The sequence below is a fragment of the Triturus cristatus genome, chromosome 10 (genome assembly GCF_964204655.1).
Source record: "Triturus cristatus chromosome 10, aTriCri1.1, whole genome shotgun sequence".
In the NCBI taxonomy this organism is placed as follows: domain Eukaryota; kingdom Metazoa; phylum Chordata; class Amphibia; order Caudata; family Salamandridae; genus Triturus; species Triturus cristatus.
Window position 1 is genome coordinate 1142295429 of NC_140593.1, and position 20689 is coordinate 1142316117.

The window sequence follows — 20689 nt, forward strand, 5'->3', positions numbered from 1 at the left end:
CCTTAAAAATCCCACTTGTCGCCATTTTTTTAGAAGGACACTGTAGGATTGGTCATCCAGGTAGCTTTATTCCGTAAATTGACAGGCAGGTACAGGAGCACAACTTGTCAGCCAGCTCTCTCCTCCGTAACTGACTTTTCCTCACCGGCAGGCTTCATGTTCCATGGAACGTAAAGTCAACAGAGTTTTTGACATAGCACAAAACAGAATGAGGAAGCTATAACATAACAGAGTCCTTAATAAACCGGGACAGATAGTTACCCTAAGTCCCGGTAAGCAAGCTTCGTGGTTTATTGCATCTACTGCAGAGACATGTTTGGAGCAGGTCAGTCATAGGTTCCAAATATAGTGAGGCAGATCACTGTGTTACTCTTTAGGTCACTGGTTTCAATCCATTGAATCTTATTATGTCAGGCAGGATTACTCGGACATGCACTGCATCTGCACACAGTTTTCTCCCACTTTCTCTCACCAGCTCCTTTTTTTGCTCTTTGCCCACTCCTTACCCTTTTCTGTTTACATATGATGTTTCACCTTGCTGCCAGCTGGAAGGGACCAACTCAATCACAAGGCTCTTCCATTATTCCCTCTCCTCTGATACCAACTTTACTTCTGCCTGGTGCAGCCTTTCCTCCACCTATCACATTACCCCCTCACCCCCCCCCCAACTGCTTTGAGTAGATTTTCTGAAAAAAACCCAAGAGGAAATAGACACAATTCAGTTCTTAGGCATACAATCCTTAGAGCCATTAAACTGATGAGACACTACAGTTATGAAAGTGCTTTTGGAAAGCACAAATCATGGTATTTTAAAATCAGGCTCACATAAGGCTTTTCTTAGTGCATAGTTGTCCCCAAACACACCTTGCCACCGTCACCAGAACCGAGTTGTTTCTTGTTACTGCAGGAGGTAAGATACGATTTACACAGCACTCAAAAGCCAGCTTGGGTTATATGTGACTTAATAGAAAAACGATTTCATGGAATACCATTACTGAGAAACCATTTCACCTAAACTGTTTAATGGAAATTTTCAGAATGAATGGCATCACCATTTCTTAGAAACAAATTCATAGAATGTCTTTTTGTCCGAAATCGGCTTGTGCATGCTTATTTTTTAAGGTATAAATACCTGAACCCAAAAAGCTCTTTCTACCCCTACCCTTTACCCATTCCTCAACCCTAAAACCACATTTTTTTAATGCCTAATCCCCAGCCATCTCTGACTGCGTAAACCCCTTACCACACCCAAACCCCACCCATCCCTAATCCCAAAACAAAACCTCATCGCCATTAAACACCACCCATTCATGACTCCTAAAACTCCTCATAACCCCTAAACTCTACCCATTTCTTAACCCTAAAAACCCCTTTCTACATCTCAACTCCACCCATCCCATAATATTTAAAACCCCTCACCACCCTACACCCACCAAATCCTACCCTAAACACTCTTCACAGCCTAACCGTTACCCATTACTGAACCTTAAAAACCCTCATCAGGCCTGAACTCCACCCATCCATGAACCCTAAAACCTCTCAACACCCATACACTCCACCCACCCCTGAGCAGTAAAGACATCTTACACCCTTAAACTCCACTCATACGTGAATAATAAAAATCCCTCACCACCCCACCCTAACCACCATCCATTTCTGATACCTAAAAAGAAACGTCACCACCACTAAACTTTACCCATCGCTGAACCCAAAAAATTCCTTTCTATGCCTGAACTCCAGCCATTTTTGACACCTAAAACCCCTGACCACCTCTCTAAACATTAGCCATCTCTGAACCCAAAACCCCTCCCTAGTACTAAACTCCATCCAAGTTTAATGTAATTTTGGATTTTTCCTCAAAATTAGCTTTTCGTTAAAATTTGTCCTTTAATTTTCGATTCATTTGTATTTCCTTTAAACTGTCTTTCCTTAAAATTATTTTTTCATGATTTGCTTTCCTTCAATATGCCTTCTCAGTTTTCGTTTTTTCATTAATTCATGTATCAGCCGGCTTCGGCTCTTAAATTGGAGCTCGATGCATTTGACTGTCAAGAGTTTCTTTTGTCTTTCGGATTCCTTGTTGACTCATGTTCCTGTTTATAGTCATATTTAAGGAATCTGGGCAAAGTGAACGAGACTTCAACAAGCTAGTCTCATAATAATAGTATTGTTAATTTACTACTGGTCTGCGTCTTAGCCTCTTTCTTTGCAGTGAAAATCGTTTTACTCCTGGTTATCACTCTTCTTTGATCTTTTGCAGTTAGTGCTGTTCCTTGAACTTTAGTTATTTCCATAGGTACAGGATGAAATCTGCTTTGTGATTTCCGTATTTGTTATTGACGTACTAATACCAAATCACCTATTTGATATTCCTGATCTCGACAATTTCTTCTACGTTCTGCATAATATTTCATTTTGTCCTTTGCTTCTTTATCTCTCTGCATTATGTTTTCATGATCCTTTCGCAGATCTGCTGGCAAATGTGGTAGACGAGTTTTTCTCGATTGCCCAAACATTCATTCTGAAAGACATTTTCCAGTTGACCCAGGAGGAGGAGCATTTCTGTAATCTCGCAAAACTTGACACAATGCTGGATTTATTGATATTTTTGAAAGTTTTGCCTTTGCACAGCTTTTTTAATTGTGGCCATTATTCTTTCAACAATTCCATTTGCCTGAGGCCACATTGGAGTTATTTTTCTGTGAACTATTCCTAAATAGTTCATAAAGTTTTAAAATTCATTTCCACTGAATGGTAGTTCATTATCTGTTTTCAATGCATTAGGTATTCCCCATGTAGAAAAAATCTCAACAGGAAGTACCACTGATGTAGAGGGCAATGATACTACTTTCACAATAGGGAATCAAGAATATTAATCTATTATTGCTAATAGATAATGTCCAGAGTCCAATGGTCCATAAACATCTGCTGCTACATTAGACCAAACAGCATTTGGCAACTCAGACATATGCAATTCTTCCATCCCTTTTTTCTTGGAAGTACATTGACAAAAATGTCAAGATTGAACCACTACTTCCACTTGATTAGCTAGTTTCGGAAACCATAGCTTTTCTCTCCAGAAATGTTTGGTAGCAGACAAACCACAATGACTCATGTGCCAAATCAAGGACACGTTGTTGTAAACTTGTGGGAATAATGAACTTATTGTCTCTTAGAAGTATCCCAGATGTAGCTATAGATAGTTCAGATTGTAAATTTTTAAACACTAATATATCATGCTTTCTTATATTAGGTTGAAATCAAGTTGCACTGTTTATTAATCTACAGTTATTTTCACATATCATTCTTTTTACTTCTTGAATTGTGTCATCCTTTTGTGTTGCTTCAATTACCTCTTTCTCCGCAGCAATTACTGGTATTGTAGATTTAATTATGAAATGTATAAGTTCTTCTGCTTCCAACTGTTGTTTTATCTCATCTCTAAATGGATGTCTAGATAAGTAATCCACTGGTTTATGTTCTTTTACTGATTTATGAACAATTTTAAAATTATAACCCACTAGTCTCATTCCCCATCTTTCAACCCTTGTGGGGCATTTTTGTTTTTGGGTTCCCAAAGATAGATGTGAGTGCTTGATGGTCTGTTATGATTACAAATGGCTTTCCATAAAAAAATCATTGTAGTGCTCACATGCCCAAACAACTGCCAAACGTTCTTTTTCTGGCTGCAAGTATCTTTGTTCCACATCCAATAAACGTTTACTGGCATGAGAAATTGCATATCTAGGAGTTTCCCCTCCAGGTTTATGTTGTACTAAGCCTGCTCCCAGTCCCACAGGACTAGCATCCACCATTAACTCTGTACACAAGTCCGGATCAAAATACTTTAAATTGGCAGCAGTTGATATCTCCTGCATTATTCTTTAAATGCATGTTCACAGTCATTGTTCCAGCAAATCTCCCGTCCTTTCTTCGTTAGTTCTCTGAGCAGAGAACTTATGGTTACAACGTTTTTTACATAACGCGCACAATAACTAGCAATTCCTAGAAATGAGCTTAATTCTGACACATCTTTGGGTCCAAGTATTGCACTTAAAGCCACAAACTAAAATATCATCGCTATAGTTCATAGTACTTTGTACTGGCCTCATAATACTTTTTATAATGTCTTGAAAAATCTCAGCAGCTGAACATATACCAAAATTTAACCTTTCATACCTAAATAATCCTAGATGTGTAAAGAATGTCATAATATATCTTGACTGATCATCAATTTCTAATTGATGATATCTTTTGCACAGGTCTAACTTTGAGAAAATGATAGCTCCATTAATATTACTAATCATGTAAATGAGAACCTGGATACCTATAATTCTATAATTGAGTGGGCATAAAACCTTTCAGAGCCTAACCCAGTCCCTGACATCACCCAATGCCCCAGCATAGGGGAGGAGACCATCAACACTGGTTTCCTAATACAAATTATTCACTCTTCTGGTCGTCTCTTCTGGGTTATCTGGAAAACGTGAATAAGATGCAATATGCATGGTGGATTTTGTTTTCCTTTAGATGGTGAAAAATACCCGATCTGGGGTAAACACCTTGCCTGTCAAACCACTAAACTCTATCTTTATCGCTCTCCTGCATACAATTAAACACTGTAACATTATCAGCACTACAGAAATTTCTTTCCTTGATAAATCTCATTTGGTGTCCAACTAGGGAACAGACAACACTCTGTTTGCAATTTAAAGCTAAACGTACCATAGTTTGGGATACATGGTTAAAGTATACGCTTAAGCTATTTACAGAGAACCAGGTGTACTGCCCACAGTGACCCATCAACAAATCTACGAGACTTTATGATATTAATCATATACATTCCCATGGGATCAACATGTCTCTCCAGACAGCAATTATGACGTTGGTCCATGGCGATAAATGGCATTTATTGATGTCCACCACCCATAATTTCTGTACTAAACAGGCAGCCTTTCTCAAAAGTCCTTGGACAAGCCACTTTCAGGCAGAATCACCTGAAACTGGTTTAGAGAGAATGCAAATAATGTTCCATAGCCTAAAACTAAAAACATGTGTTCTTCAAACTGGTGTCACAATTGTGATCTTCAAAATCGTGTCACAAATATCAGATTTGTTTTTTGTCTGGCTTGCACAATTACCCTCGGAATCAAGACCAGTGGAGAGAAGGCAGAATTACCAGCCTTTTCTCAGTGTAGCAGGAAGGCATCATCCGCTGTCACCCCCAGATCCGGACTCCAGCTGAAAAACTTTGGATGGTTCATGTTTAGGTTGAAGATGAACATATCAATGACATAAGGTCCCGGTCTGTGCATCAGGACTGGAAAACATCTCTGTATCCAACTTCCAATTACTGTAATCATTCAAATACTGGGAGTTCTTCTCTGCTGCCACACTGGTTTCCCCAGCAGGTACTCTACCTAATAATAATAGTGGAGCTTGTAAAGCGCATAGCTATTTCAGAACCAAGTGTCTCAGCGCTGAGGCCCAAGATTCTGTGTGCTCCCCACTGGCAAAAACGAACAGATAAATTCTATCTGAACGGCCAAGTTTTTAATTTTTGCTAAAAAGGAGCTCCGAAGGGGTCTGTTGGACAGTAAAAAGCAGCGAATTCTACAGTTTCGAAGCTAGAAAGCTAAAAGAGCTGCCACCAAGGCGCACTCTTAACTTTCGGGATGCAGACACTCCTAAGCCCCTGAAGATCTGACATTCCTCAGAGTATTGTAGGGTTGAATAAAAGGCTGTAGGTACAGAGGGCCACTATTTGTCAAAGCTTTCTAACAGTAGCACAACACCTTGAATGAGATCCTCTGCTTCACAGGAAGCCAGTGTAGCATAACAAGTGAAGATTCCTTCATCATTATGTAATCATCCGGGCAGTAATGCCGGTCACCGATTGCCAGTTCTAAAAAGAGCAAGAAACACGGACCTCATATTACCCTGATGATTGGAGTACCTAACCACAGACATACTGTCCATCTTCAACAGCTTGCAGCATCCTATGTTGTCCTTCAGGAGGCACCTTATTGAAGAAGAGCCTGTCAAGAGTTTTAAGCAAGTTCCACGTCTAAGTTCCACCTGTTGTCAGCTATAGACCTATTTGTGTCTGGTACCTTAACTGCATTTGCTGGCATCCTGCTCTAATATAATATCCAGCAACAATACGGAAATAGCCCCGCCAGTCCATACATCAATGTGATCTAACCACTACTAAACATCTTGCCTGGATTCTTCTGACAAACTAACTATCTTAGTATAGCCCAAAGATTTGTGCAAATGTTGGATCATCAGCCTCCTGACAACTCTGTAATACAGAGAACCAGGAAAAATATGCATGTTTAGAAGAAGCTTATCGTCTCCCATACCTCGACAATTAATCGTAAAATATCAAATCTGCTTTCAAGACACTGCATAGTTCCTTTTTCCTGATCTTACTCTGAGGATGTTGGAGTCAGATATAAATTCCATCATAAACCCCACAAATGCCACTGTCTGCTTTGAGTCACCTTTGATTGGTCTCTACTCACAGCAAGTCCAAGGCCTTGATGACTTCCGTCCCTGTATTAAGAAAGAAACTGCTAATCAATGACTTTAAAAATTACATCATCTGGGTAAATTATTATGCAATCCCACATCGTCCTCAGATGTTCCAAAGTCAGCTTCTCTTGTAAATTTGCTCCTTTCAAACAAATTGCACAAACCTTCTGTGCTGCCAAAATCAATACCATCAGGTAGCTATCTTTCAAGGCCAACCTTGCCAACCAGTCAACTTTTAACAAAAGGATACCCTCATCATAAAGTGCCTATAAACCAGTCACATATTGAACTCTTTCAGCTTTTTCACTGGCCTTAACCCTTTGTCCTTTTTTTAGTAGACAAATATTGCTTAGAAAACTAGGTAGGTGTAAGACTCACTGCCAGGTAGCCCCTTTACCTTTCTTCTGCGCTATTTTGTTTTCCATCAACAGACGCACACCACGGTGGAAAAAACATACAATGGACCTCGGCCTTGTACTCTGACCCAATGTTCCTAAAACTCTACCTGGAAATCTTAAGCCATTTGTTAAGACCCATGCAGTTTCTTACAGCCTCCGGCCAATCAATCCTCTTCTATCCTTGGAATTCGAGCATTTTACTCTGCTCGAGTTAGATTTACTCAATTCCTTTCTGACCTCCTGCCACTCCCCTTTTAGGTCGAAGCCTACCAGACAGCACAGCTGTCTATTTTGCTTATTACTTCTTGGGGCATTCTGAAAGCTTACCTGGGAATGCATTTCACCCATTGCTTACTATTGGCTTTGTGGTTTGTAACTCACGTTTGGTTTGCTTGTTTTCTATTTGTTGGCTTTATTTGCTTTAGTATGTCCAGTTTGAGTTTGTCCCTTCTATGAGCATCCCTTGTTTACCTCTCCAAGTACTCGTTTTCTGTAAACAGGACCTTAAATCTTGTTCTTATCTGGTGACATTTACTGTGCATTCAAAGACAGAGGTCAAATGTCAGACTCTGTCTTGCAAGGGAGCTTGAAGTTTACTTTTCTTTCTCGGACTTAAAAGTAAAATACTTTGACTGTCCTGCTGGGTACCGATGTGAGAGGAGAGGGTGCAGGATGTTATTTTGTTTTTTTAGCACACAACAGAAATGAACTGTGCTGATGTTTCAGAATATATTAGGATAAGAAAAAATTAATCACACTTAAAAAAATAAATCCTTGTGGTGAAAACAAATATTTGAATACGATCAAACACTTCAATACACTAGGTGATAACATTTCCATATATTATCGTTAGTGCGCAGTAAAACTGTATGCCAGTGCAAATGTACTGATCATTTCAATTTAAAATGTTTTGTCTGTAATGGAAGTGTGCTATCACACATGCATACTCCACAATACGCCACTCCACTTTACAACACTTTACGCCATGCCACTCCATTCTACGACACTCCACTCAACACCTCTCTACTCTAAGACACTCTACAACACGCCACGCCACTTTACTCCACTTTGTGACACTCACTCCATGGCACAACACACGACTCTACACTCTACACTACGCCCCTCCACTCCAATCCAATCTACCACAATCACTCCACTCCAATCTACCCCTTCACTTCACAACCATCTACCCCACTCCATCCAAACTACCCAAATTAATCCACCCTACCCCAATCTACCCCACCCCAATCCACTCTACCCCAATCTGCCCTACTCCATTCCACTCTACCCCAAATTAACCTGCTCCACTCCAGTCTACCCTAATCCACTCCATTACAATGCAATCCACTCCACTACGATCCAATCTACCCCTCTCCACTCCACAATTTACTCCACTTCTCTACAATCTACCCAACTCTACTCAATCTAACCCAATCTACGCCACTCCACTATACTGCACTCCACTCAAATCAACCCCACTCTGCTCCAATCTACTCAATTCCAATCCACACCAATCTACTCCACTCTAATCTACCCAAGTCTACCGCACTACAATCAATCACAATTACCCCACTCCAATCGACCACACTCTACTCCAATCTCCACTCCAATCTAACCAACTCCAATCTAACCAACTCCACTCAATATACCCCACGCCACTCTATCCCCATCTACCTCACTTCACTGTAACCCACTCCAGTCTAATCCACTCCACCCCAATCTACAGCACTCCACTCCAGTCTACCACACTCCAGTCCAATCTAACCCACTCCAACCCAATCTACCCCTCCCCAATCTGCCAGACCCCAATTTGCTCCACTCCAATCCAATCTACCCCACCTCAATCTACCCCACTCCAATCTACCCCACCTCACCCTGCTCTACCCCCTATCTAACCTACTCCAATCTACCCCACTCCAATCTATCTCAATCTACCCCCATTCCACTCCAATCTACCCCACTCCACTCATATATCTACCCCACTCCACTCATATATCTACCCCACTCCACTCATATCTACCCCACTCCACTCATATCTACCCCACTCCACTCATATCTACCCCACTCAAACCCACCCCACTCCAATCTGCCCCAGGACACTCATATCTACCCCAAACCTCTCCTCCAATCCACCCTACTCCACTCTTCCCTAATCTACCCCACTCCACTCCACCCGACTCCACTCTACCCCACCCCAATTTACCACACTTCACCCTACTCCACTCTAGCCCATTCCACTCTACCCCATTCCATTCCAATCCACCCAATCTTCCCCACTTCACTCCACCGTATTCTACTCCACCCCACTCTTCCCCAATCTACCCCACTCCAATTTACCCCAATCCACCTCATTCCAATTTATCCCACCACCCTTTACCCCAATCTATCCCACCCCAATCTATCCCACTCCACTCCAATCCACCCCCATTTACCCCACTCCAATCTACCACGCCAATCTAACCCACTGTCTCACTCCAATCTGCCCCACTCCAAACCACCCCAACCCCAATCTGCCCTACTCAGCTTCAATCTACCCCATTCCACTCTACCCCAATCTACTCCACTCCAATCTATTCCACACTAACCCACTGCACGCCACTAACTTTTACCATGCTGAACAACAGCTACACTGGTGTACAACATGGCTAAAATGCATTGCCAATAGCTCTTGTATAAGCGAGACCCATTAGCTTTGCCATTGCTTGATTGAAATGGGCTATCTTATCCTTTTTCCTTTGGAGTAATGCTTCTCTACACCTTTTTTCTTTTGTTTCCTCCAAATTATTGAAACTTGTGTGAGTAATACATCAGTCTTCAACCAGACACGTCTTAATTGTATCTAAATTCCTAATTTTATCCTCATTCTCTTCCAGTACACTATGTTACCCTTAGTCAGGCCAAGTCTAATCTTAGTCCTGATGATGATCCTTTACCCCTGAAGGATTGAAATCCTGTTGACTTTTTGGACTCACAAACCTTATTATTGTTACCTTGTTAGGGTAGTTTCTCACTGCATGCGAATCACCAATTTCGCATCCCTTGTGTGTCATGTATGAGCACCAAAAACGTTTTTTAATCTTACATACTGTTCAATATTTATTGCGGTTCGCTAATTATTCAGTAAATAAGCACTGACTGCTATCCTACTTCATTTTGGTTTTACTAATTTCAGATTAGGAGCAACTGTAGTGCTTCATAAAATGGCACATTGGAGCACAACTATGGGGCTAGCCAGAGGACTGTGGACCAATGTGCACCAACCTTTGTGGAGCCCATCATAAACGATGAGTGGGAGATGTGTCGCACGGCTTTCCACCATAACTCAGTAAGACCATCAGTCAGGGTGTACAGTAGTCTCTGTCAAGCCTACAAATGACCAATAGGTACCTTCTACAGGAACAAAAGCTTAACCCACAGCATCACCTTGTAGTCACACTATTAACTTGTCATTTCACTACTCATGGCTTCTAGTGGTTTCACTAATCTTTGAGAACCATGTTGGGAATCAGAGAGGAAATTAAATGAAATGCCTTGAAAGCAGCGGACAAACCTACTCTGGACTCAAGCAAATACAGTTCTGAGTCCCCAAAAAATCTAGTTCTAGAGAATAAAAACTGCACTTACTTGGGCTGCTGAACAGCAAAGAAAGAAGCCTGGGGCGACTTGACAAGACTGATGTTATGGGATTGGCTCATGGAAGTCACATTTGTACTTTCAAGCTCCCGGACATCACACTACTGTACTGACTAATGTACATGTTTCATGGCTGTTAAAATGTCACTGCAGAAAAAGTTAAGTATAATCCTCACCTCCTGTCCTGACACAATCCACAGATCAACATCCTTAACAAAAGTATTGGTCTAATGTTTGTCTCCATACAAATAAAACTCTCACACCTCAGTTACACAGTCATCAATGCTTTGTGAGATTGCCCAGTGAAAAACTAAGTATTTACATAATACAGATGGCATTGAAAGTAATAGAAACCCAAGAATAATTTCCCCTTGAAAACACAACTGTTCACTGCTTTTATAATATAAGAAACAAATCACTCGAAATGTATATACAATCATCTTTTATACATTATAACTTACTCCATAAACAACAATATACATGCAAATATTGCACATGGCAAGTGTGATGTAACTAGGCCATCACTCACATTATACATCTGCAAAGGAGCACAAAAGAGCTGTTGTATTTACCAACAACATGAAGAAAGAAACTGTACACAAACATAGGAACATGTGAATGCTGGAAGTGAGCCCATACTCCTATTAATTGTTCTCTGTGTGCGATCTGCAGAAAATAATATAGAAGGTTTCCTAAACAGATTATTACTACAATCCCATTTTAAAGGCAGTAAGTTTAGTGTAGTGTAATAATTCAAGACATTCAAATAGTAGACAAAATGTTAATTAAAACCATGGAAAAGTGCCAGGAGTCACTTATTGTGCCTCAGTCTGGAGGATATAAACAGGGCTTGAAGAATATTTTAAATTACAACAGCTTCTTGAACATTGTCATCTATTTGATTTGTGTCAGACCTATACTGGTGGCTTAGATGGGTTTATATGCAAGACACCCAGACTCCTGCCACAATATTTAGACATGAACCCCCCCCATACAAACAGGAAGCTCTCCCTGCTGACATCTTGAAATTATGGACTTATCAGGTTTCTTCAATGACACTGAACATGCATGGGGAAGAGGGGCTGCCTAAAACAAATATTAACATGAAGCACTATTTAAAATGCCCACCTCTTACCTCCACACCAAAACCATCTCTACGTTCTGGAGTTATGTGATAATGAAACAATGAGTGAGTAAGCTTCAGGATACTCTCTGTATGTGATGGAAGAAAAACAGTTATACCACTGCAACCGTGGTACTAAGGAAACATCGACCATGAAATCAACATTCTTTACATAATGATTGTTCTACACCTTTGAATTTCTTTTCCAACAAGACTATTCTTAGGTGGGATGAAATATAGAACTTTGGCGAGTGTGCCAGGCATCTGCTCACGTCTTCTCCTCGCATGTTTCAGAGTACTTGTATACATACACGCTGCCATCTTTCTGTCCGGCGAACAGATGGGATTCCACCATGCACCACTTGACCAAAGACCACTTCCCAAGGGAGCTGGGTGGAAGCAGCACAGTGCAATGTCCCAGATGTAGATCCCAGAGCGCAATACTTCCGGTCGTCAACACAGCTACTGCCATGTGGTCTTTTAGGTCTCCTTCTAGATACCTATAATCAATGCAAAACAATTTTAGAGAAGCCAGTGTTCTACAAAGAGGTCAATTTTGTATGCACACATTCATAAAAGAAATATTTCAGGAGGCTTCGTATACCCGGAAGCAAGGAAGAGAGGTAGGAAGAGCGTTTTCGTTTTCAGTATAGGTCACTTCTGTAAATGATAGGTTATTTTTAACCCCGGAAGTCGACTATATCACCCTCCTCTTTATCTTTTTGTAACAGTTGATTGAACTCTTGAATACGAAGCGACAGCTATTCAGCAGTTTGCAGCCTTCGTGGATGATATATACTAATAGACCCTCGCACTGAGCAAAGTCAAAGAATAGACATACGAGGAGGCAGTAGCCCGCTATTTGTGAGTCCTTTCTCACAGGGGTAAGTAAAAAACATGAGTATCTTGATAATTATTATTGGATAATGGGTGTGACATTAATGGTTTCTCCTTGTTCTTACGCAGCACCCGGCTGGGTACCTGTGAGTATTTTATTTTTCACCATGAGCACGGTGTCACCGTACACTGAAACGTTAGATCCTTCCCGGACGATAAGGTAGATAGGCTTAATATCAATACTCCTCCAAAAAAATCCCCTCCTCTGAGACTATGGATCTCTTTTTTGACAAATATTTTCCTTATCCCTTTCTTTAGGTGTCCCTATATTAGACTGTCCTGACGAGACCCTTTAAATTGGAATAGGGTCGAAACGCTGTTGACGTGAAAAGGCAAATCATTTAATCGACACTTAGAATGCTTGAGTGTTGTTAATTTGAATTACTAATTGTTTAGGATTGCCTTTGTAAAGAAAAATGGAAACCTTTTTTGTATGTTGCACTTTATGTCATTTGTCTGTTTAGGTTTATTTTATTTCATTGCGACACTATTTGTAAACCGCATGTATATTGTCAATCTGTATTGTGCATTTATGTCCACTTCTTATGAAACTTTTTTTGCTATATAAAAGATAAACATTCTTTACAAAAAGATCTAATGTGTATGGCTGTGCCTTTTCTTCTGACATCTCTCTTAACCCTTTCCTTTTTTTTGGATTACTATCATAGATTATATACTGTATTGATAAATATTAATCCACACAAGCCATTGTTTCCTTACATCTTCAGTTTCTGCAGCATTCTTCTAAATCTTCACAACCCACAATGGTTTTGGCATTTCAACCAGCTCACTGTCCTCACAGGGAGTCTTATTCTCATCCAAGTCTACGATACACAGCATACATTTTTAACAGCATTTCTGGTTTAAAAATAAATCTCTCTCTTCTTCTGTTGACCCAATTTCATTCCAAGTTCATCCTTCAAAGACCATCCCTTTTTGCCATTCCATACAACCTGGAACCAGCTCTGAATTAGGTTTACGTCCCTGGAACAACTCTAATTGTTTTTTACTCATCGTTGAACATTGTGACAAGCGGTAACCTATCAAATCTTGGAGGCGCTTCCACTTCCAAACCCGGCAACCAGAAATTCTTCTCACCTCTTTTAGTTTTCACCATGCCCAAATGAATTTTCATAGACTAGGCCAATCACTCATTTCTTAAGTAAAAGAAAGTAGATTATTATTTGGGGTGGTGGTCACCCACGCCAAGGAATATTAATACTAACTTGTTAGGGTAAACCCTAAAGTCACTAAATTAACCTGAGTTCAACCCCCAAGTAGTACGGTAGCTATGGCACAGAGAAGAGAGGCTTAACTTAGGACAACGTTAAAGTATTTATGCAATGCCAAAATATTAATAGTCAAAACACCAAACAATAAAAAATATCAAACCAAATTAGAACAAGCATTTGCAATGCAATAGGTCTCACATTTATAAAAGAGTTTGAGCTATTGGCATTGTAAAATTACAATGCCTTTTATTTATGTTTTGGTTTTAAAACAAATAAAAGGCATTGTCATTTACAATGTCAGTAGCATAAACTCGCATAAAAGCAGTGTGTGGAGTGCAGCAGTGTGCGGCGTGCAGCAGTGTGCGGCGTGCAGCAGTGTGCGGCATGCAGCAGTGTGCGGCGTGCAGCAGTGTGCGGCGTGCAGCAGTGTGCGGCGTGCAGCAGTGTGCGGCGTGCAGCAGTGTGCGGCGTGCAGCAGTGTGTGGCGTGCAGCAGTGTGTAATGCAGCAGTGTGAGGCATGCAGCACTGTGTGGCGTGCAGCAGCGTGCAGCAGTGTGCGGCGTGCAGTAGTGTATGGCGTGCAGCAGTGTGCGGCGTGCAGCAGTGTGCGGCGTGCAGCAGTGTTGTGCAGCGTGCAGCAGTGAGTAATGCAGCAGTGTTTGGCGTGCAGCAGTGTGCGGCGTGCAGCAGTGAGTGGCATGCAGCAGTGTGAGGCGTGCAGCAGTGTGAGGCGTGCAGCAGTGTGCGGCGTGCAGCAGTGTGCGGCGTGCAGCAGTGTGTAATGCAGCAGTGTGAGGCATGCAGCACTGTGTGGCGTGCAGCAGCGTGCAGCAGTGTGCGGCGTGCAGTAGTGTATGGCGTGCAGCAGTGTGCGGCGTGCAGCAGTGTGCGGCGTGCAGCAGTGTTGTGCAGCGTGCAGCAGTGAGTAATGCAGCAGTGTTTGGCGTGCAGCAGTGTGCGGCGTGCAGCAGTGAGTGCCGTGCAGCAGTGTGTGGCGTGCAGCAGTGTGTGGCGTGCAGCAGTGTGTGGCGTGCAGCAGTGTGTCGTGTAGCAGTGTGCGACGTGCAGCGGCATGCAGCAGTGTGTGGCGTGCAGCAGTGTGTGGCGTGCAGCAGTGTGTGGCGTGCAGCGGCATGCAGCAGTGTGAGGCGTGCAGCAGTGTGAGGCGAGCAGCAGTGTGAGGCATGCAGCAGTGTGAGGTGTGCAGCAGTGAGGCGTGCAGCAGTGTGAGGCGTGCAGCAGTGTGAGGCGTGCAGCAGTGTGAGGCGTGCAGCAGTGTGCGGCGTGCAGCAGTGTTTCGTGTAGCAGTGTTTCGTGTAGCAGTGTGAGGCATGCAGCACTGTGTGGCGTGCAGCGGCGTGCAGCAGTGTATGGCGTGCAGCAGTGTGCGGCATGCAGCAGTGTGCGGCATGCAGCAGTGTGCTGCGTGCAGCAGTGTCGTGCAGCATGCAGCAGTGAGTAATGCAGCAGTGTTTGGCGTGCAGCAGTGTGTGGCGTGCAGCAGTGTTTCGTGTAGCATTGTGCGGCGTGCAGCAGTGTGTGGCGTGCAGCAGTGTGTGGCGTGCAGTAGTGTGTGGCGTGCAGCAGTGTGTGGCGTGCAGCAGTGTTTCGTGTAGCAATGTGCGGTGTGCAGCGGCATGCAGCAGTGTGTGGCGTGCAGCAGTGTGTGGCGTGCAGCAGTGTGTGGCGTGCAGCAGTGTGAGGCGTGCAGCAGTGTGTGGCGTGCAGCAGTGAGCAGCGTGCAGCAGTAGGCAGCGTGCAGCAGTGTGTAATGCAGCAGTGTGTAATGCAGCAGTGTGCGCAGCAGTGTGTGGCGTGCGGTAGTGTATGGCGTGCAGCAGTGTGCGGCGTGCAGCAGTGTCGTGCAGCATGCAGCAGTGAATAATGCAGCAGTGTGCAGCAGTGTTTGGCGTGCAGCAGTGTGCGGCGTGCAGCAGTGTTTCGTGTAGCATTGTGCGGCGTGCAGCAGTGTGTGGCATGCAGCAGTGTGCGGCGTGCAGCAGTGTGCGGCGTGCAGCAGTGTGCGGCGTGCAGCAGTGTGCGGCGTGCAGCAGTGTGTGGCGTGCAGCAGTGTGCGGCGTGCAGCAGTGTGCGGCGTGCAGCAGTGTGCGGCGTGCAGCAGTGTGCGGCGTGCAGCAGTGTGTGGCGTGCAGCAGTGTGTGGCGTGCAGCAGTGTTTTGTGTAGCAATGTGGGGCGTGCAGCAGTGTGTGGCATGCAGCAGTGTGTGGAGTGCAGCATTGTGTGGCGTGCAGCAGTGTGTGGCGTGCAGCAGTGTGTGGCGTGCAGCAGTGTTTTCTGTAGCAATGTGGGGCGTGCAGCGGCATGCAGCAGTGTGTGGCGTGCAGCAGTGTGTGGCGTGCAGCAGTGTGCGGCGTGCAGCAGTGTGCGGCGTGCAGCAGTGTCGTGCGGCGTGCAGCAGTGAGTAATGCAGCAGTGTGCAGCAGTGTTTGGCGTGCAGCAGTGTGTGCCGTGCAGCAGTGTGTGGCGTGCAGCAGTGTTTCGTGTAGCATTGTGTGGCGTGCAGCAGTGTGCGGCGTGCAGCAGTGTGCGGCGTGCAGCAGTGTGTGTCGTGCAGCGGCATGCAGCAGTGTGTGGCGTGCAGCAGTGTGTGGCGTGCAGCAGTGTGCGGCGTGCAGCAGTGTGAGGCGTGCAGCAGTGTGAGGCGTGCAGCAGTGTGAGGCGTGCAGCAGAGTGAGGCGTGCAGCAGTGTGAGGCGTGCAGCAGTGTGTAATGTAGCAGTGTGTGGCGTGCGGTAGTGTGCGGCGTGCAGCAGTGTGCGGCGTGCAGCAGTGTGTGGCGTGCAGCAGTGTGTGGCGTGCAGCAGTGTGCAGCGTGCGGCGTGCAGCAGTGTGCGGCGTGCAGCAGTGTGAGGCGTGCAGCAGTGTGAGCCGTGCAGCAGTGTGAGCCGTGCAGCAGTGTGAGCCGTGCAGCAGTGTGAGCCGTGCAGCAGTGTGAGGCGTGCAATAGTGTGCAACGTGCAGTGTGAGGCGTGCAGCACTGTGTGGCGTGCAGCACTGTGTGGCGTGCAGCATTGTGTGGCGTGCAGCACTATGCGGCGTGCAGCAGTGTGCTGCGTGCAGCAGTGTCGTGCAGCATGCAGCAGTGAGTAATGCAGCAGTGTGCAGCAGTGTTTGGCATGCAGGAGTGTGCGGCGTGCAGCAGTGTGTGGCGCGCAGCAGTGTTTCGTGTAGCATTGTGCGGCGTGCAGCAGTGTGCGGCGTGCAGCAGTGTGCGGCGTGCAGCAGTGTGCGGTGTGCAGCAGTGTGTGGCGTGTAGCAGTGTGTGGCGTGCAGCAGTGTGCGGCGTGCAGCGGTGTGCGGCGTGCAGCGGTGTGCGGCGTGCAGCAGTGTGGCATGCAGCAGTGTGCGGCGTGCAGCAGTGTGCGGCGTGCAGCAGTGTGCGGCGTGCAGCAGTGTGCGGCGTGCAGCAGTGTGTGGCGTGCAACAGTGTGTGGCGTGCAGCAGTGTGAGGCGTGTGCAGCAGTGTGAGGCGTGTGCAGCAGTGTGAGGCGTGCAGCAGTGTGCAGCGTGCAGCAGTGTGCGGCGTGCAGCAGTGTGTGGCGTGCAGCAGTGTGTGGCGTGCAGCAGTGTGCGGCGTGCAGCAGTGTGCGGTGTGCAGCAGTGTGTGGCGTGTAGCAGTGTGTGGCGTGCAGCAGTGTGCGGCGTGCAGCGGTGTGCGGCGTGCAGCGGTGTGCGGCGTGCAGCAGTGTGGCATGCAGCAGTGTGCGGCGTGCAGCAGTGTGCGGCGTGCAGCAGTGTGCGGCGTGCAGCAGTGTGCGGCGTGCAGCAGTGTGTGGCGTGCAACAGTGTGTGGCGTGCAGCAGTGTGAGGCGTGTGCAGCAGTGTGAGGCGTGTGCAGCAGTGTGAGGCGTGCAGCAGTGTGCAGCGTGCAGCAGTGTGCAGCGTGCAGCAGTGTGCAGCGTGCAGCAGTGTGAGGCGTGCAGCAGTGTGCAGCGTGCAGCAGTGTTCAGCGTGCAGCAGTGTGAGGCGTGCAGCAGTGTGCAGCGTGCGGTAGTGTGCGGCGTGCAGCTGTGTGCGGCGTGCAGCTGTGTGCGGCGTGCAGCAGTGTGTGGTGTGGTTTGTAAACAACAAGAAAAGCGGACATCAAAGGAAGGGTGGGAGGGAACGAGCATATGGGGTGTGAGTTATAGCGAAAGTTAATTGTTGTGAAGTGAGGCCGAGCGCGCGCTGGCGAAAGCAGTCTGCTGCTTTTAAGTCCGATGCCAGATGCCAGCTTTGCGCTTGAATGCCTCACATGCACTGGCCATAAACCGCATTCCTAAGGTCTTGTGCCCCTTACTAAATCTCTCTGAATGCGTGAGGCGGCGCACGCGCAGGAAGTAGCTGGTGGCAAATGGAATGCGCGTGGTTGTGCGCGTAACCGCCACCCGATCCGCCTGGAAGCCTTTGGGAGCATTTTCTGAAGCCCTTACATAAGTCTCGCTGAGCGATCGCTTATGTGATAGCCAGGCGAGCCCTAAAAAGGTATTAAGATTTAACAAAATGACTTGAAAACAACAAGCATCCAACAAGGGGAACATTAGATATGACTCGTTAACCCCTTCCCTGCTCATGACGGAACCACACCGTCATGAGCCACGGGCGCCTTGTGCTCATGACGGAGTGGTTCCGTCATGCTGCGGCCGTTGGCGGCCGCTCCGCCCACGCGGCACTGATTCCCCGCCTGTGCGGGCGATCAATGCAAGTGGGCGGAGTCGTGACGGAACCACTCCGTCATGAGCACAGCGCGCCCGTGGCTCATGACAGAGTGGTTCCCTCACGAGCATGGCAGCGCCGCAAACACCCCAAAACCCCCCAGCGTCGCGGCGGAATTCGTGCCGCGGCGAAGGGGTTAAAGTTCTGTGTAAAAAATGGCACTCCACAATAACAACCGTCTAAGGAAGCGGTAGGCCGGGACCTAGGCGTTATTTCAGTCTGACCGCAATAGAGCATGGATCGGATACACCAAGCAGATTTGTCCCAGTCATAGATTTTACCTAATAACTTATTCTTTTTATAGAGCTCGAAATTCTCCAGCGGGGCAAGCCTGAATCTATATCCAAGGAAGGATCCCTCTTACTGCTCTGGAGATCTCATAAGTCCAACATTTTTCCACGTTCCCACTTTTCAGTGTTTCTCGAAAAGTTCCTCTGGCTCACTTCTAAGGCTCCCTAGAGCTCAGAGACACTTTTGGGAGCCAGAAGTCACTCCAGCAGAGGCTACTGGCAAGGCCCAGTCCAAGTTCAGTTGGTACTGGTCACTTCAGGAAATAAAAACGCCTCTTGCAGATTGTTGTATTCGGGTACCCACACAGGAGGCTAACCAACTGACCCTTTATATCCACTTCTTTGTCCTGCGTACAAAGGGGATCAAGTCCAGTCCTTCTGGGCTTCTCTCAGGTCACAGACAGCAGGTCCAGTCCTCTTCTGATCATCTTGGAGGTCCAGAAAAAGTTCTGAGGAGGATTTCTTGGGGTGCCACATTTATGGTTGAAACTAACCAGTGGGTTGGTTTAACTCCCAGTCACATCGTAACAAATGGGGAAACCTTTCTCCCTTGTGCAAAGCTTGTGACCACCCATAGGTGTGGCCAGTGAAATCAGAAGTCCCCTCCCGGATGTGCCCCCCACACCAGTTCTGGGGGTAGGTCTACTCCCAATTGGTTTGGTGCCAGCCTGGCTTGTGGGGGGTGGGAGACACAGGTTTGCCTTCTACTGATCTCACCTTACATTTACTTGTAAAAGGAAAGGAGTAGTTTCTTACCTGCAACTCCAGTTCTCTTGTAGGGGTATTTCCGTGATAGTCATAATCATGTGAATAGTCCCGCCCATGTGCGTGGACCCCGGAGCACTTCATTAGATATATATATATCTTCTTAAGTTGTCATCTTCTGCCTTTCTTCAGGAAGGCCTGCATAGACACTTAAGAGATAAACATACAATAATGCAGCCTAACCAACTAGGCTACACTGGCCATTACTTCATCTTGAAGTGAAAAAAGATAGCCAGTTTAACTTTCAAATTTAGCAATTTTACTGAGTTTCACACATAGAAAACTCCCCTTCACAAAACTCCTTTTTTCATGAAAGGGATGAGAGGGATTGGACAGAGAAGCCCCCATAGGGCTGCCATATGTGTCTGCAAATGGATACCGTGCCTTCAAGAGTCTCCAGAGACCCCCGGTATCCCATGATGCACAGCCAGAGGCAGTTACTTTCAGTTCTTTTTTCTGGCTCCTGCTAGCAGGACCCTTCGAGCATTGAGCTCTACCTTTTTTGGTATTCTATTCAAAATTAATTCAGTATTTGGAGTTTTTGCAGCTTCACTCGACGTCTTTGACCTTTATCTACCTTCTGCTGTGCTTTTTGGCACAATTTCTACAGTTTTTCTTGTCAAAATGCCTTCTCTATTTGACAAGTGTCCTGACTGTGGCAGGAAGAAGGCCAAGTCTGATGCACACAGTCTGTATTCTGTGTTTGCCTGTCTCTCATGTCCGTGACACCTGCTCTATTTGCAAGACCTTTTCTAGGCGCACCCTGCGTGACAGGGAGAAGATTCGGCTCCAAGGGTTGGAGCAGAGAAGACAGAGGCAGCATCTACAGCCTCTGGGCAAGGAGAGGGTAGGTCCTATACCAAAACCCATGCTTCAACTTCTGGGGGGCTCCTCAGTCGAAAAACGGTGGAAAAACTACGCCAGTCCCGATCGACATCGAAAACGACGATGTCGAGAGCAGGTATGACTACCATATCAAACCCATTCTTAGTAAAGATCTCTCTCAAAAATTGTGATCAGACCTTAAAGTGAATCAGACACGCCCACAGCAAGTTCTGGAATTGCCCAGATTGTCCAAGAAACCACCAAGGCCACTA

General features: G+C 45.7%; 1 protein-coding gene across 3 annotated transcripts in view; it reads right to left on the reverse strand.

The window, feature by feature from the left end:
• Positions 1-10993: 10993 nt before the first annotated feature.
• Positions 10994-20689, reverse strand: part of PALB2 (partner and localizer of BRCA2) — a 117758-nt gene continuing 108062 nt past the window's right edge. For all 3 annotated transcript variants that reach the window (XM_085629483.1, XM_085629481.1, XM_085629482.1), the window contains exon 14: positions 10994-12191. In XM_085629483.1, coding sequence (XP_085485609.1) covers positions 11960-12191 — 232 coding nt within the window. In that variant the 3' untranslated portion in view covers positions 10994-11959. The remainder of the gene's footprint in view (positions 12192-20689) is intronic.